The 18880-nt window shown below is 37.4% G+C and overlaps 1 protein-coding gene across 4 annotated transcripts in view; it reads left to right on the forward strand.

Moving 5' to 3' along the window:
* PPARG (peroxisome proliferator activated receptor gamma) overlaps positions 1-18880 on the forward strand; it is a 127690-nt gene that overhangs the window by 44809 nt on the left and 64001 nt on the right. Inside the window, exon 1 of one of the 4 annotated variants that reach the window (XM_007461547.1) lies at positions 12234-12493. The exons of the other annotated variants lie outside the window; for them this stretch is intronic. Within the exon in view, the coding sequence (XP_007461609.1) occupies positions 12412-12493 (82 nt within the window). The 5' untranslated portion in view covers positions 12234-12411. Of the gene's footprint in view, positions 1-12233; positions 12494-18880 lie in introns of those variants that run through there. 4 annotated transcript variants of the gene reach the window in all.

An 18880-nucleotide genomic window follows, 5' to 3' on the forward strand; every position in this document is an offset into this window, starting at 1 on the left:
CAGCCATAAAAAGAAACGAAATTGAGCTATTTGTAATGAGGTGGATAGATCTAGAGTCTGTCATACAGAGTGAAGTAAGTCAGAAAGAGAAGGACAAATACCGTATGCTAACACATATATATGGAATTTAAGAAAAAAAAAATGTTATGAAGAACCTAGGGGTAAAACAGGAATAAAGACAGAGACCTACTGGAGAACAGACTTGAGGATATGGGGAGGTAAAAAAAAAAAAAAAAAAAAAGACCAGAGCCATTGTGACTTGCTAAGTTCATAAATGGAGTTAGGGGCAGAACTGAAGGTTGAACCCTGGTCTTCTGTTTTTTTCCAATTACACTATTCTGCCTCTTGACTCTTGAATTTAGCTAAACATCTTTTCCTTCTCCCTTATGCCAACTGTATGAATACCAGATCTTAGATCCTAAATTAAAGGTTTCGATTATAATCATTACTCCATCATCAGTAGAAAAATATGATATAAAAAATGAATCTGTTTCATGTCTCAATCTCAGTAGATGTCTTATTTATAAAATGACTAAAGGCTCAATGAGATTAACAATATACTACCTGTAATAAATGTTTTGTAGCAATGGCAGTGAAAAGCCTGTATTTTAGATCCAGCTCTTTCACTAACTAGCTGTATAATTTTGCGTAAGTCCTGTCACCTCTTTTTTCTTTATTTATAAAATGAGAGGCTTAGAAACGCTTTAAAGTTTGGTTCAGTTATTTTATATAGCTGTATCTTATTACTACTTGAGTAAAGCACAGACTTCTTTTAAGGAAAAAAATTTCTTATGATTCTCAGTGTTCACATAATTTTTATTATAATGTAACTGAAATTTGCTCAAAATTAATTATAAATTGTTTATGCCTATAGCTCTTATATGCAACCAAAACAAATTAAATAACATGTTTAAAAACCCTTAACATTCAAATTAACAGTCCAAAATGGAAATGACTGCTATAACACATGCTTTTGGGGGTTGTACACCCTGTGCTTCTCAATGCTGTGTGTATGATTAAGTTCTCCCTCTACTTTTCTCTTGTTGAACTCTTCTGTGAAACAGCCCTTCCTACAGTATTAATAGGTCTCATTTGGCCTTCACTTAACTCCAGTGAATCACTTACATATTAAAAGTCTACCTTTGTCCTTCCGTCCTTAATCCTGGACAACTAAAGTAGTAGTACTGGGAACCAATGAAATCGTAAATACAAACTGTGGCACTGAACTGATAGTAAGTATTCAGTTAAAAAAAGTCATCCAGATAATCTAAAATATGAATTTTTACAAATTTTCTGTCATTAAAATGAAAGAAAAATTGAAAATGTAGGATTAAAAACTTTTAATCAAAAAATTGAAACAATTTAAATGTCCATTAACTGAATGGATAGACAAAATATGGTATACTCATACACAGCCTGGCCTCGATTATTCAGCAATAAGAAGGAAGTTACCACAGATAACATGCTACAAATGGATCAAAAACATTATGCTAAGTGAAAAATCCATACAGAAGAGATCATGTATTGTATGATTCCATTTATACAAAATACCCAATGAAAGCAAATCTATAAAGGTAGAAAGTAGATTAGTGGCTGCCTGGGGGAGGTGGGAACTGGGATTGATTGTAAATCAGCATGAGAGATCTTATTAGGTGATGAAAATGTTCTAAAACTGATTTATGGTGATGGTTGCAAAACTCAGTAAATTTACTAAAATTTATTGTACACTTGAAATGAACTTTATGATATATAAAATATACCTCAATAAAGTTGTTTTTAAAAAGCTTTTATAAAGCTTTTCTTCTAGGACTTCTTAAGACTATACATCTATGGATATCCCTCCCCAGAGTAAGGAGACCAGTTGAAAATATATTGGTTTAGTGGAATTAGAGAGGGGGTTCAGTAATTAGGATATCAGGGATTCTAGCTTTGACTTTGTCACTAACTCTGTGTTATCTTGGGCAAGGCCTTGGGCAAGTCACTTAACCTGTCTGTACCTTGGTTTCTCCCACCATAAATGAAAAGCGTTTAGGTTAAATGTTCTTTAAGACTTCCTGCAGAAATGACAATCTCATGTTCACATTTCTATTATCTATGAATACCATACCGTTTCTCAATCCCTTATTTATCCCCCCTTCCAAATGATCTTTTCAAAGCTCCTCTAATCAGCTTGGCATATTGCTTGTCTCAGTAATTCTTGATCACTAAAACTTCCTGACCTCAATGCATAGGGTGCACAATTCCCAAAATGTTTATCTGAAAGCTCTGTAGGAGACTGAATGTGGTTATCATTCATTAATCTCCCAGGGGCTATGTTCTCATCCTCTGTAATAACTCTCTTATGGAAGCTCTCCCATAGATAGCAGTACACATCCCCTTCAGGCAGTACATGAAAGAAACAATGGAATCATCCTATTAAATTACAGAGAAGAAGAATCTGGCCCATTGTTTTCTTCTGCTGCCTAAGGAAGCAGTTGTACTCTTTGGATCCCCGTAAAGATTTTGGCTTGTCCACCTCCTTGGATTCCCAAGTAACAATTAAGCAATCTTCTTCCCACTTCTCATTTCAGTGTGTAAGATATTTGTCAACTTGCCCAGAGGACTTTAGGCATTTTGTGCTCTTCATCTGAGTGTGTGCAATAGATAAATAAAGACATAATTAGAAGGAAGACTGAGTTAAGACTCAAGTTTTATTTTGATTGGGGGAGGGTATACTTATTTTAGAATTGAAAAAGTGGTTTCTTGTCTGTCTTCATATTTTAGTCTTTCTCTCCTTCCCTTTGTGTTCAATAAGATGTTTCTGAATGTTTAAAAATGAAAAGTTTATTAAAATGGAGCTCATGTTTGTAAATATAAAAACGTAGCATCTTACTTCCTAGAGCTTAGTGTATCTGAAGAAAACCACCCTTGGAGTGCAGAGAACAAACTAGGTGGTTGGAATGTGGTTTAATTAGTCCACAAACCTGTCAGGAATCTTAGACTCCCTTCCTAGAGCTATGCTGACACACAACATAACTATGGAGGAACCAGTTAACTTTGTATTCTACTTATTCCCTGTACATTAGGAATAACCACTTGCTAAAAACTGAAAATCACTATTAATGGAAATTGTTAGGTGAAACTGAAGCCTTAATTACATTATTAGGGGTTGATAAGTGGTTTTCTATATGCAATAAAAAGAAAAAGGATTAGAGATCTGAAGAACCAGGGGCTGGATGTCTTGGTTGTAACTGTCATAGGACCAAAGATAACAGAGAAAAGTGTAGCTAAAATAAAATTCTCTAAAAATAATTGAAGAAAAGAAACTTAGATATGTCAGTATTTTATGATATGAGCATCCAGTGAACAGAAGAAACAGGTATGCCTAACCAAGAAATTCTGGTATTGAAGATATCTACCTTTTTAATAACAGAGAACAAATTAAACATTTATTCTTCCTTTGCAATAGGAACTATATTTCAGGGTATCCGCATTGCTTTAGTTCTCAACAAAAAGCTCTACCTCATAGAAAAATGCCAGCTAATAAATGTAGGAGGAGTGATAGAATTAGAAAAACTTCATTTCATAAACTCAAAGCATTGATTCAGGCAAAGATTATTAAGTGTGTTATAACCTTTAGGTAAATGATTGGTGAAACTGAATATCCTTATAATTACATAGTAACAGCACACAGCTTACTTTCTAGGTGTAAGAAGAAAAAAGTAACCCTACTATATTATCATCATTCTAAATTAATAATTGATCTTAGCATCACTAACGGTCAGTCATAGACCATGTCTCTGATGTGATGGAATAGGAAGCATAGAACCTCACCTATGTTACCTTAAAATAGAAAATGTTTCACCTGAATCCACACACCCTTAGATATACCATCCAGCTTGTGGGAAACATGGGGATAGAGAAGCAAGCTAAATGATCCCACAAGAAAACAGTCAGACAAATCCAGAGGGTGAGACATTCTACGTGATAAACTGGTCTGATCTTTTCAGTTAGTCAGTGGCCTTAAAATTAAGGCAAGCCAGGGGTGGGGGAGGATGGCTATACTAGATTTTAAAAGACATAAGGGACATACAACCAAGCGGATATCAACATCTTGGGTGAGATTCAGGTTTGGAACAAACCAGTTATAAAGAACATTTGGGGTCAACTGGGGAAATTTAAATATGGACTGGGTATTGTTTGAAATGAAACTTTACTAAAATGGAAAGATGGAGACTACAGACTTTAAAAAGCAGGTTACCACCACTAAGTACCATATCTCATTTTTACTAAAAAGCACAAATACTATGTGTATAGGTACATATGTGTACACATATATTTACTTATGATCATACATATGCCCAGAAGAAGATCCAGTTAGATGAACCCTAAGAGTTCAATAGTGATAATCTCTGAGTAGTAGAAGTACAATGATTTTATTTTTACCAGTCTGTGTTTTTAAATTTTCAACAATGAATGTGGATTGGTTCTGTAAAAATAAAAGGTAGTTAAAAAAAAAAAAGTTTTCATATAGAAAAGCAACAGCGTTTTCTGTCGTTTAAGGAAAATTAAAATAAAATGTTTCCATTGAGGAAGAAAGGTGAAAAGACTAGAAAACAATTTAGTATCTTTCAAAAACATCTGACAGTGGGTTTTGTCTGTAAAGCTTTGTCTATTTGTCTTTAGTCAACATGTTGTAAAGAGTCAAACAGCGATTGAATTCAAACTCTGTCACTTTACAAGCGTTTTTGCTTTGGGCATGTCACTTTATCTCTCCAAGCCTCTGTTTTCTCATCTAAAAGAGTGGTTGTGAGAATTAAAGATGACTTAAATAAATCAGTGCCTGGAGCAGAGTGGGCTTTCAAAATTATAATATTATGAATTCTTATCATCAAAAATTTAAATCTTACACATGACAACTTGTTTAACAAAATAATAACAGTCATCAGCTGACACCCCTGTTGCTCTTAAATATGTTTTACGAGCATAAGTATGTTTCACAAAGAAACGGTATATAAGTAGGGTATGGAATCTTCAAAAACAAGTAGGAATTTAAGAAGTTCACTTAGCAATAATAGAACCATTTTATTTATGATAGCCATTAGAGAATTGATAGAAAAATAAAGATTAACTCTATAGCCGAAAACCATTACCAGGTTCCACATCGAAGCTCTATTCAAGAGCTGCTGTTATTTTCTTGTTTTGCTTTAAAGGACCTCCCAGCATCATTGCGAATTTCAATATAGATGAAAACACAGTACAGCTTTAAGGTACTATTTAAAAATTACAGTATGAATACCTCACAGTAGAAATTTTCACACAGTAATTTTATTATTTTCGTTAGAGGAGCTATGTCAGTAGAAAGCACTATTTGTACCAGAAGAACCCCAGCCTGCTAGGATGACCCATGAAGGCTAAGCATGAGGCAAAAGGACATTTGTCAGCAGAATGGATTCCTGAATTGATTGATCAGATATCACCAATTTTTAATTACCAAGTTGTTATTGAGCACTTCCTTTGTAAAAAGTACTGTCTCCAAACTCTGTGATCAACTATGGCATTCCCAGGGGTGAATCCTCCAAATTAAGTGACTCACATAGTACAAATGCTTTTGTGCTGATAGACTTCTAACATGATTGTTGGCATTAAGAAAAACTGATTAGAACAATTTACTTGAACGTTTTATTGCATCATTTTAATGAGATAGAGCACAGTTTGGAGCTTTGGACTGGGAATGAAGAAACCTGATTTCTAGCTCAAAGTCTGCTACTAATTATCTGAGTAATTCCTTGGGCAAATCACTTGATTTCTCTGGAACCCATTTTCCTTGTAAAAAATTAAGAGTTTGAATATATTAATCTCCCTAGTATTAAGTTATATGAGTCTGTGATCTCAAAAGTCCTTGTATTTCCTTTAGGACAGTCACAAAACTGGTAAATTGCTTATTCTAACATAAACTAAACTTGCCTATAGCTCTGTGGCTCTAAGCTTGCTTTAGGATTGTGGGGTTTTAGTGTGGTTCACCCATGATGGGATGTCTTACCTAGGGAATCTCCATATAACTGATCTTGAAAAATTAATTGATAAAATCTGAACAATGAAGAAGATACATGTTATAGAAGTTTGGGATTTCCCACAACTTAAATGTGGGTCATTTGATAATATCACCCATGGTATTTTATTATGCTCAGAAACGAAATTGCTGGAGAATTTCAAATATTACATTGCAAACACAGGTTAACATAGTTTAGGTGGTATGTCTTTGGTTCAAAGGTATAATGACTTGAAAAGTGTCTAGTTGATCCCTAGAAAGTGGTTATACAGGTTAGGGTTGTTTTTTGTTTTTTTTCCAGGTATTACAAGCAAGTTAACTTTTGAAGGGGGAAAAAAAAAAAAAGGACGTTTCCAGATAAAAGTGCCTTTCATGCTGTACCTAATTAGCCACCGGGTATGAAAAGGCAGAAGTAACTCGGGATTAGATCATGAATAAGAATACAGTATACAGAATTTCCATTACACTTTAAATAAATGAATTACAGGCATACTGGTAAGTATTTCCACATTAGAACCCAAAGGACTTAAAGGATTATTCAGTTTTGCAGAAAGACTTTCTCATTCTAGAGATGAGAAGTGTGAACCCAAAGAGTTGACACAAGTCTGAACCCATATAAGAAGCTAAAACCTGGGTTTTCTGGCTCCAGTTTCAGTGTGTTTTTCCATAGATTACATTGCTTCAGGGTAAAGAAGACCTTTTAAAATGCCAAATACACATCTGCTGGAGTTATTGGCTACAAGCTAACATCATTTCAAGTTAATTTTCTTTCAATCAAAATGGTATATTAGCTTAAAATATTAATCCTGTAGATAAAATATGTTACTGTTTGCAATTCTGAACCAAATTACAGTTTTTGATTAAAGAAGAATGGATCGTACCTTCAAAGAAAATGACCCGGGTGTGATCAATGGCGGCCTTCCTTTGTCTCTTTCCGTGGGAATCCTGGGCTTGCTGGGATGGTTGTGGTAGAATTTACATGTTAGGATACAGGATTGTTTGTTCTTTACATGTTAGGTTACAGGATTGTTTGTTTGTGATAGAATTTACATGTTAGGATTCAGGATGTGTCCCACTGGAACATCATTTCTCCCATGTTGTGTTCCCTGTGACTATGGAGAAACCCTGAATTTATGCACCCCCCGCAGTAGAAGGTGGGGTTCTGAGCCCACTTTAGTTGCACTAGGAAAAGGTAGCAGTCCTGGGCAGGGGGAAGTGAGCTTTTCAGTAGTCGTCCTGGTTGTTGGCAGTTATGTGGCTTTCTTTGGAGGACCATCGGGAAATGTCAGTCTTGTCAGAACAAGAAGATAATTGAAGGTGTTGTCAGTTCCTGAGGTGTCTGAACTCCTTGAATGATCCGTGTGAGACAGATGTGTCAGGCAGCTGTCCTCTCATCGTTCTCATCAGCAACAAAAGCAATAAACACGCGCTTTATGCCAACTAGGGACACTGTGCAAGGCCTGAGGGATGCTCACAGGTATTAGGGAAGGAGCTCCTGACCTTTTAGGACCTAAGGTGAGTGGTCATAGCGCTTGTAGCATGAAATGAAGCAAGTTTTTAAATGGGGCTATAGCAAAAGAAAAGAATACTATATGCACCATTCTAACTTGTACTAACATAGCTTGCTTTACAGAAAAGGAAAAGAAAGCAATTAAAGCAGTTTTTTAAAATTCAAATTCAATCTAGAGAATGAGATTTCATTAATGAAATTTAATGAAATTTAATCTAAGTTTAACCTATAGCCCCCCAAAACAAGGTTTTACATAGATTCAGAGAACAGATTGGTGGTTACCAGAGGGAAAAGGAGGTTGAGGGGAGGGCAAAATGGGTAAAGGGGGTCAATTGTATGGTGACAGATAGAAAACTAGACTTTTGGCGGTGAGCATGCTGTAGTGTATACAGAAGTGCAAACATAGTGTTGTACACGTGAAAATTATATAATGTTACCAACTAATGTTACCTCGATAAAAAAAGAGCAAGGTTTTAATTAGTTTTCGAGAGTAATGTGACATGAAAAATATTCTATTGTATGGGAATATTTGATGTAAATCATTCTAAACACTGAATAATACTTTTTATAAAACTTCATATAGATATAATACCATGATTTTGTTAATTATACATTTTTAGACATTCTCTTTTTGTCATGGAATCATTTATAGCTGTTATTACTCTAGTTGCCTTCTCTAAATGTACTAGAATTTTGGGAGTATTTTGGCTGAGGAAGATTCAGATTCTTTTGGTCAAAGACAGTTTCATAAATAATATTGAAGACCAAATACTGTAGAGTAGCCTTCTCAAATACCAAACTGTCCATTTTTTTTAACGTCATAGGATAGCATTAAGCTTTTCATCCTCCCCTTATATCATAATTCCTGATTATCCCCATTCTTCCTCCTGCTGATGGTGTGTACTGTACCCACAATCACATCCATACCACTATGTCATCAAAGTCCAAGGGGAGACGATCTTCTCACCTCTACATGGCACAAAACCCAACATTCCTCAATAGAGGAAGCTGGGTTAGCTTTTGTGCAATTGCATAAGGAAGGTGGCCTTCTCCCGCTCCTCTATATAGAGGTACCCTTCAGTACCTCTAGAGGTATCAGTGCAAAGTGCTGATAACCAGTTGGTGTACCAAACACCTAGACATGATCTAAAGCTCCAAGACCTTACATAACAGTCCCATTCACCGGCATGCTCTTTTATGCATCTTATTATAATATCCTTCAAATTTTGATATTATAAAGAATAAGATACTGGGGGAATCTTAAGACCTTGAAGATAAAGAAATTCACATGCATGTCGAAACTCTCATAAATTTTCTGGTGATCACATACTGTGTTGTCTGATGGTAACGGTAAGTAAATATATTATTTATGATATCGGCACATGCTAATTGACCTTCAAAGTTAAGTAAGCTAAACTATCACTCTTTTAGGTATATTTGGATAATTTTGATAAATATAGTTAAACGTGAACTCACTGAGGATAGGAGCCTTGGCTTATGAATGTATTATCTCCTATGCCTAGAATAATACCTGGCACTTAGTAGGTATTTCATGAACATCTGAGGGATGCATGAGTGGATAGCTGTAAAATAAAATGTAATGCCTTTTCAATATCTAAGGACAAAATAGCTGTGTAATTAGATACAAATGAGATTGGGTCAGTTTGTTTTTGTCCATTTTAATTTGTGAGCAAGTTGTTTCTTAAGTGACCCAGTGCTACAGTGTGATAGGACAGAACATTATCACTAACATAACAAATATGATTAAACAATCTATATTATGTAAGTATTTTGTTAGTAACTTGGGGTACTTTCTATATTGCTTGATATGTTGTCAAGAGTTTAAGCAACACTTATTGCGCCTGCTATGTGCCAGGCTCTATTAAAACTGTAATTTTTGTCTGCTGACTTTTTAAACTCCACCACATAAGAACACATCCATCTCGTTCATCAAGCCAGCACCTAGCGCCACGCCTGCCAATATAGTGTGATATATTGCCAATAAATATCTGTTGAATAAATAAATGAATGGAAAACAGTGAATAGGTCAGGTTTTTGCTTTCAAGTAATATCGTCTAGGGGAGAAGGGTTGACAGATTGTGGTGCTGTAAGAGTCGGTAGTATTAGATTCAGGTGCTATGGAATAATTAGCTGTTAAAAATAATTTTATGTTTGAATAGCTGAAGCACGCTGTCAGAACTATTAGAGGCTTACAAGTTCTAGTGACACAGGACCTAGGCCAAGTTGAATGGTGTCTGAGAAGAAAAAAAAGAATAGAAGTAACAGTAAGTGAAGAATCCAGAAATTAGTCCCTTTGATGATCGTTGGAAAGAATGAATACTACAGAACTCGAGAACTAGGTAATACTGTCAGCCTCAGAAACAAAACTTAAGACCATCCTCAGGTAGAATTATGTGGCATAAATGAGCTACATGGTCATTGAGGAAATGTGGGAATGAGAGAAAGAAGGGCATTGAGAAACTCCCCACACCCCTTCCATAGCCATAGATACTGAAAAGTGAATAACACAGTTACTCATTGATGTTCCTTGAAAGAGTTGACTTATTTTCCCCTGAAGTCACCCTATAGTCTATCCCTGTTGCACCTGATTTATTAAAAGCGGTGATTTAGACACTTCTAAGAGTGGGAGTTGGTGAAGGCCAATAGTAAACTGGCCTGAGAGTTAGATTCAAGTTCCGGCTCCGCCCCTCCCTAGCTGTTCAATCTGGAGAATTTACTTGTCATTTAGGGGCCGCTTTTTCTCATCGTATTAATAGAGCCTTAGACCACAAAGGGCTTCTCTCACTCAAAAATGGCTATCATTCTGCAAACTTTATCATTCTTATAATCCATCATAATCTTAAGAACATTTTAATAAACTTGTTCATTTTTTTTAAATTAGACTTTGGCATCGGAAGGCAAGAATGAGGTGATGATAGGGAATTGGGTGAGATACTGCCACTTAATTAATAGGAATAAAGCTGAATTTGCCTTTCAGACTCAAACACATCTTGGGACATTGAGTAGGAGTATCTGTAGGCAGAATGGGGCTTAAATTTTTGTTCTGTTTTATTAAGAAGGAAAGTGTTCTTGACTTTAATCATTTATTTTTATCTATCATGAATTCAACCAAGAATCTTGGATTAACACACCTTTAAATATGTCATGGTGCGAAATTTCCCATTGAGAGGAAAAGAGAAACTCCTTTATTGAGAATATTCAAAGTGAATATAGAAAAAACTAGTTCTATGCAACTATAATTCCCCCAGTCATTTGGACTGTCCAGAAACTTGCTTTAGTAGTGGGAAGCAGCTGCATAGCACAGGGAGATCAGCTCGGTGCTTTGCGACCACCTAGAGGGGTGGGATAGGGAGGGTGGGAGGGAGGGAGACGCAAGAGGGAGGGGATGTGGGGATATACATATATATATAGCTGATTCACTTCGTTATACAGCAGCAACTAACACAACAATGTAAAGCAAGTATACTCCAATAAAGATGTTAAAAAAAAAAAAAAAAGAACCTTGCTTTAACTCAGATTACCTTAATAAAGGTTTTTTGGTTTTTAAAGGTTTATACACTATGTAATTGCCCAACTCTACACTTTATTCTGCACTGTGGAGACCCAGTTAAGTGTTCTTCCCACTGAGCTGTTGCTCCATGACTGACAAGGAAGTCCCTTGCAGGATGACTCGTTACTCAATGTAGATGAATCAGATATGTATTTCTTCCACTTGGGGAATACTGGGATGAGTGTGTTCAGAGATTTGTTGCCATCTGATATACTGCCCTATGTGGGGCATCTTTTTAAATCCATAAGTCACTGCAGTTCTATGAGGCCACTTATGTGACAGGAGGAGGCCTGCTCCCACATTGGGGTTTGGCACAGCTAGTGTTTCTCTTTGCCAAAAAGGGCAAAGGCCTTGAGCAAGAAGCCAGCTTTTTCCTGATTACAAAACTGACCACAATTCCTCGCCAACCTATCAGTGTAAGTCCGCTTTTTGTTTTTTTTTTCTGGTAATGCATTATTCCTCTCAGGGAGAGCTCCACTTTTTTCATTATGGGAGGGAATTTATTGTTTCAACATTAACTGATGTTCAGACATCAGCTGATGTATTTGCTATTGATGGATAAACTTAATAATTAAGTTTTCAAAAAGCAGACCCTGATATATAAAATCTAAGCCATAGCTGGACCTGCCTCCAGTCTCTTAACTCTTTAATTTTATGGAATTTGGATAGCTTTCAGCATCATTTTTTACATACTTTACAAAGTAGTAGAATAAATACCTTAGAACATTTTAGTAGCTGATAGCAAATTTTAAAATACGATCACATACTTGAATTCAGATGTTTTCTTCAGATATCAGATAGTGTGATTATAGATTCAACCAGGGATTGGAAGACAGAAAAAAGCTTTGCCCAAGTAAGTTTATTTCATAACCCAGAGACGTAAAGCTTTCCATTTAAGAAGCAATTGAATATTGAAAAATCTCTTTGCTCCAAGAGTTCTCAATACTGTACTGCTGCTCGCTTGCGCCCCTCACAAGACACGGAACATGAGGGTCACTGGCGAGACGGTGTGGCAATGTTTTCCTTGTAATGTACCAAGTCTTGCCAAAGCAGTGAACACGATTATGACACAACATTCTGTCACAGCTGGTCTCCAACAGGAGGGTGCCAGCCAATTCAGGCCTGGTCCTTTGTGAGTTTATTCCCACCTCCCCCAAATATTTGGAAACTGATGTCTTGACTCATTGGTGCGTTCACAAGTTCTACTACCACAAATCTTTTTCTTTTAACGGGTTGGTCTTTTGCAAGAAATAGACAAATATCAGTGTGAATCACAGCAAACTCCTATTCCATGCTGTGATGGGTGAAACTCTGGGAGATTCTCTTATTGACCCAGAGAGTGATTCCTTCGCTGACACACTGTCTGCAAGCACTTCACAAGGTAAAGTGAATTCCAGATACGGCTGTTGGGATACTTCGGGCATCATGGAAGAGGGTGAAATTGTTCTTGTAGTTTGTTTTCCAAGTTATGTTTGTTCTAATACAATGATGTGTATAGTTCAGTATTTTGATGCTTCGTTTGCTACTACTGTGTTCACTTATAAGCATATTTAGAACTTCTTAGAAAGCCTAAATGAATCCTTATTTTATCTCTGTGCATGCCTCCTATGTCCTGAATTTTAAGCATTAAAGGTATATTTATATTTTTAAAAATCCTATTCATTTTTTTAAATCGGGTTATAGTTGTTTTACAATGTTGTGTTAGTTTCTGCTGTACAGTGAAGTGAACCAGCTCTATGTATACATATATCGCCTCTTTTTTGGATTTCCTTCCCATTTAGGTCACCACAGAGCACTGAGTAGAGTTCCCTATGCTATACGACAGGTTCTCATTAGTTATCTATTTTATACGTATTAGTGTATATATGTCAATCCCAATTCATCCCACCCTCCCCTTTCCCACCTTGGTGTCCATACGTTTGTTCTCTGTGTCTGTGTCTCTATTTCTGCCTTGCAAACAGGTTCATCGGTACGATTTTTCTAGATTCCACATATATGCATTAATATGCGATATTTGTTTTTCTCTTTCTGACTTACTACACTCTGTGTGACAGCCTCTAGGTCCATCCACCTATTTATTTTTATTTCCTGGGTTTATATATGTTTCCCCCAAATACCTAAGGTCTTTTTAGAATACCTGAAGAGTCACTTTCCTGCTTTTAGCCTTCTGTGTTACCTGTCTCTCATAGCAGTGTTTATCCCTCTCACAGCATTTATTCATCTTAAAGTACTCTTTGCACGTTTTTGCTCCACTTTGAAATCTAGATACTTGCATGTACATTTTAATCTGTCCCAAAGAATTGTAAGGTTCCTGAGTGTAGGACCAAGTTGTATTCTTCTTTGTATTTCTTAGGGTGTGAAGCATAGCGCCTAAGGCTTTGTAGGATCGTGTGTGGACCTCGAGAAGGTCTAAGTGTTGCATTTTACACATAAAGAAAATGAGGCCCCTAATGCCTATTGTATGCTAAGTAAATGATTATTACTTTTGTTCGGTTATGAAAGATTCTGATATTTCATTTTCAGTATTTCTTCCTTGGCCATTTGCAAAATGTAAGTTCTTATTTCTGTAGCTCCTTCTACTGGAGCCTATTAGCACAGCTGATTCTGTTTTGTACTGTTTTGTATGTATTTCTATATTTCTGGGCATTTTCTTACAGATGCCACATAAAAATAGGTTGTGTTAACTAGTCTAATTCACGTTTTACAATACAAGTGCTAAAGCAGTAAAATTAAGTTGCCTATTTGTTGAAATGGTTGGCTTTACATTTTGATTTCCAATTTTTCTGGAAGTCTGAAGTTTGAACATATTGATCACAAATTTTTAAAACATCAAGCTTTTTAAAAAGTAAGAGAAAATATTTCATGAAATACCATTTCATTTTCTTATGATGACTGGACTCAATGTATGTTTCTGTCATCTGAGTCTCTTAAATAGGAGTTTAGTTTCATTATATTATATAAAAGTCTGTTACTCTGTTTTTCTTTAAGCCATAAGAAGTATTGCTATCTTTCTCCGGTTTTTCGTTTATGCTGCATCAGGGCAGAATGTCCTAGCTATACTGTAAAATAATTCTTGAGTCAAAATTTGATAGTTTTGTCTGTTTGAAAAGAATATGTCCAGAATGCAGTACAACAAATGTTTTAGGTTAACTGGGGCAAGTACTGTTTATGGTAAGGGATAGTTACGGGTTTCAAGTTAGTTTTCATCCTGTGCTAATCTCTTTATTTTTATGCCTTGAATTTCCCCTGGGTTTAATTTGTTTGACTCTCAAATCCCCTTCAAAAGAATAACCCAGTACTTTTTTCTTCATTAACATGGTACAGAATAGAATTATTAGCAGTTAAGAAATTATATATTGTGCCAATCATTTAACTATTGTGTTATATGGTCTCTGATTACTCCTTATTCATAAATGTTTTTCTGTTAAAAATATGAGTTCCTTAAGGCCAAAGACCTGTGATTGTAAGCCTCTATCATATTTTGTAGGTGACCACTAAATACTCCACCGTTGCCAAAACAAACAGACAAACAAACTTGAAAACAAATTGGGAATCTGGTCATCCCTAGCTAATTGAGGCCAGCAGAGGTGAAACACTGCAGAGATTAGGTACTTGGCCTCAATACAGGAATTCATCTGTATCACAGGCAAAGGGGAAGAGGGATGTTGCAAGGATCTGAGTGCTGCTACTGAAGACAGAGTGGCTCGTTGAGTGTGAATGATCCAGATGTCCAGCCATATTGGTCCCATTCATGAAACTAAAAACTCCACTGTGTGTAGCCACTGTGCCCAAAGGGGACTTCTATACGTTTTCCTGGGCTTCATTATCACTGTGACTCTCTTTATCTTATTTCCCTTTCTGTTTTCATCATGAGCTCTTCAAGGAACCCCAAGTAACCCCATGCTGGCTCTGAAACCATTTCCACTAGAGAAATTGGCAAGATTGAAGGGAAGCTCCATAAACTTAAGCTGAATATGCCTCCCACTTTTAGTGCCAGACTCAGTCCTGTGTGAATTCCCTAATTTTAAATTGTTGCACCAGAGCATTGAAAGATGATGACACGCTTGTCCTTTGGAGCTGGTTGAGCAATGGAAGTGTGCCTTAGAGACATGACAAATGCTGCAATAGATGATTCTTTGAAATGAGAGTCTCTCCTGAGAGAGGAGTGAGTGATTGATTGGCCGCCATTTCTATTGAGGGAGACAAACTGTGGCTGTGTGACTGCAGGCAGCTGTGTACTTGGAAGCGTTTAGATAATTGACCCAAGTCTTTACCTTTCCAGAAGTTTGAGGGGACCCATGTAGTATCAGGGAATGTAACTCCTGAACTTGTCTTGGCCACATACTTTCTGTGTGAATTTAAGCAAGTCACTTATCCTCTCTACCCTCTGTTTGCACATATGTTAACAGAAAACACAGGGCTATTGTGAGGATTAAATGACACAGTAGTTGCGAAAGCACACCGGACAGCCTGTATAGAGTTTATTGGCCTGGCCTTGTAGTATTAATCACTTGTGGATCGAATGGAAGACATATAATATCCTAAATGTGAAGCATTTTAAGGAACATGGTGGGGAAATCAGCAGGATTCCTTAGGAATCAAAGCAAGTGGCAGTTTTGAGTGAGACGAGGCCTCTGCATGAGCTCCCATGAATGTTTTGATAAGGAAATGATCAGACTTAGAGAAAGCATCATGTCTGATGTTTTTAAATGGGGGAATTACCTCCCACTTTTATTAACATTTATCCATGAAAAGATTGAATATCCAGAAGTTAAGTCATTCTTTGTGCCTAAATGAGAGCGATGATTATGTTTTCTTCTGACAATGAAAATTGCCTTAGATGATCATGTTCTCCGTATGATGAATTGCTACCGGACAGCAATTATCCATATAAACTGTTTATTGCAGTGTAAAACATGGGTCGTTAAGTGAAGAACAATTTTTATACCTCTGATAGAGGTCGTCATAGATTATGACCTTTGTCAGCATTCTCGCTTATACCTTGAATAAGATGAGGAAATTCTGAAATCATCATAGCTCTTAGTAAGGTATGTATTCTTTGTGTCAGAGGAAATCTGACCAAAGTAGATTTCTTAGTTATATTCAATCAACAGAACAGACACAAAGTGCCTGTTATTTTAGCTTCCTTTGGATACCCTTAATTAGGCATTAGAAAGTTGTCCAGAAAATGCCTTGTGTCCACCTAGTACTGTTGAGTATTTGTGAAAATATGTGGTAGAAAATGAATCAGACTCGTCTGAGTGGGAGTCTCTATAAACCTCTACGAGATTCACGTTTTTGGTAGACAATTTTGCACCTGTAACTAATTTAGAGACACAGACATTGCACATGTATTTGATAGCAACTGCTATTCAACTTTTATAACCTGGGAATTAAGATCACGTGGCTGCTTGAGAACACAGTTTTTTAGACCCACGTAATTTTTTTTTTGAGTAAGGGATTGCCAACACAAGATTGAGGTTCCCACAAGTGGCGAATGGTTTGCATTAGAAAGATTTAAAACAGCCAACTGTCAATTACCTACATGTAAATTATCCCTCGTTACCTCATGCCAGGATTTCTGTATGGCCTTCTAGCTGAGCTAAATGAGAAACTCTCAGCCAGCCAATCCAATCTGCCAGATAAGTGGTCCTAAAAGCCTGTCTTTCTTACCCGTTTTCTAATACGTGTTGAGCACCTGCAATATATACAAGGCACCAGTGTGAACAGTGGCATTCAGAGCTCTTTGTATTCTGGTTCCACCTCATGTACCTGATTTCCCTCCACACCCCAGACACTGGCCTGCCGTGCTCTTATTAGACTAACATCATTGTCCCAAGAACAAGCCACACTCACTCTTGCCTCCAAAACTAACATGTCCTGGAACGCCTGTCCTAATTCTTCCTCCTGTTCCAATTCTCTCTGTCCTTCAAGGTCAGGTTCAAGTAATGTCTGCTCTCTGAATACGTTACCGTTAATCGCTCTCCCTGTCCCCTGCAGGAATATGTGTCTTCTCCCCACTCCACTGCCAGCATCTGATACAGGCTACCCACTGTCCCTTGCCTGGAGGGCTGTCCCAGTCTCTTGACAGGTTTTCCTGCCTCTGCCCCCAATAGCCTAGTCTCAACCCAGCATCCAGAGGGATCACGTTGAAATGGAAGTCAGGTCTGTCCCTCTGCTCAGAGTCCTGCAGTGACTCCCCTTCTCCTGACACGTAAGCCCTGCACCCCACGCCGTCAGCATCCCCCCCTCCCCTCTCTCCAGACACACTGGCCTCATTGCCGTTCCTCCCATGTTTCACACTTGCTCCTGCCTTAGTGCGTCTTCTGGGAACCCTCTTCCTCTGACATCTTGGCTGACTCTCAGCTGCTTCTAATCGCTGCCCAGCTCTCACCTTCGAGTGAGAACTGCCTTGACCCGCTGTTGAAGTACCCTCCCCACTGCCCTTCCGCTCCCCCCGCTCTACGTTTGCTTATTTCTAAGCAGTCCTCAGCTTCTAGCCTGCCATATAACTTATTTGTTCATCGTTTTTATTGTTTATTTTATTTATTTTTTAAAAATTTATTTACTTATTTATTTTTGGCTGTGTTGCGTCTTCGTTGCTGCACGCAGGCTTTCTCTAGTTGCGGCAAGCGGGAGCTACTCTTCCGTTGCGGTGCGCAGACTTACTGCGCTGGCTTCTCCTGTTGCGGACCACAGGCTGTAGGCACAGGGGCTTCAGTAGTTGTGGCACATGGGCTCAGTAGTTGTAGCTCCCGGGCTCTAGAGCGCAGGCTAAGTAGTTGTGGTGCACGGGCTTAGTTGCTCTGCAGCAGTCCTCCCAGACCAGGGCTCAAACCTGTGTCCCCTGCACTGGCAGGAGGATTCTTAACCACCGTACCACCAGGGAAGCCCATATTTATTGTTTATTGTCCGTTTTATCTCACTAGCACATTAACGCCACGAGGACAGAGATCTTTGTCTAGTTTGCTCACCCACTGCTACATCCCAACTGCCTAGAACATGCTCGGTGAATAGAGGGGCTCAATAATACTTGTTAAATGAAAGAAGAAAATCCTCTATCATTTTTGGTCTGTATCACAGTATTTAGGCCTTAATTGGAGACCGCCTGATATTGTTTTCTGTTTTATACATTGCCTAAGCCAAATTATATAGTCACTGAGGATAAGATCCAAGTTTTATTCTCTCCTATATTCCACCAGTATCTCACACGTAATAGGTAACTAATAAGTTCTTGCTGACTTATTAAGACCATGCTGATCCCTTGCTGTGCTTCTCCTGAGTTCAGGCCCTGGAATCTGTTTAGTGTATAAAAACAAAAGTTTAGTGCACACTGAATGATACTCTAAAACTGATGTTAATATAAGCAACAGTATGAAGTATATGCTAAAAACCAGGTACAAATGTATTTTGAATTACCTGTTATTTAGAGTTATTTGCTCCATGGCCCTCCATTGGTTTGAATATCATTAGTTGAATATTAATTTGAATGTTATAAGTTTGTGAGTTATCCAAATGCCTGGCTTCTTTTCAAGTCTGCCTACCTTTTGATACTTTAGTATTCATTTGAACCTCAAGAGGCTTATTTGCTAGCAGAAGAGTACCTTACTTGGTTACGTAACTAATATCCAATATATAAAACACTTAGAGCAGTGTCTGGTATGTAATCAGTATCCAACAAATGTTAGTTTTGTCTTCTCACCTCTAAAACGGAAGTTACACTTCGGGATAATACAGATTTTCATTATCCATGCTATCAAAAATTTTC

Source organism: Lipotes vexillifer, unplaced genomic scaffold (assembly GCF_000442215.2).
Source record: "Lipotes vexillifer unplaced genomic scaffold, Lipotes_vexillifer_v1.1 scaffold889, whole genome shotgun sequence".
In the NCBI taxonomy this organism is placed as follows: Eukaryota; Metazoa; Chordata; class Mammalia; order Artiodactyla; family Lipotidae; genus Lipotes; species Lipotes vexillifer.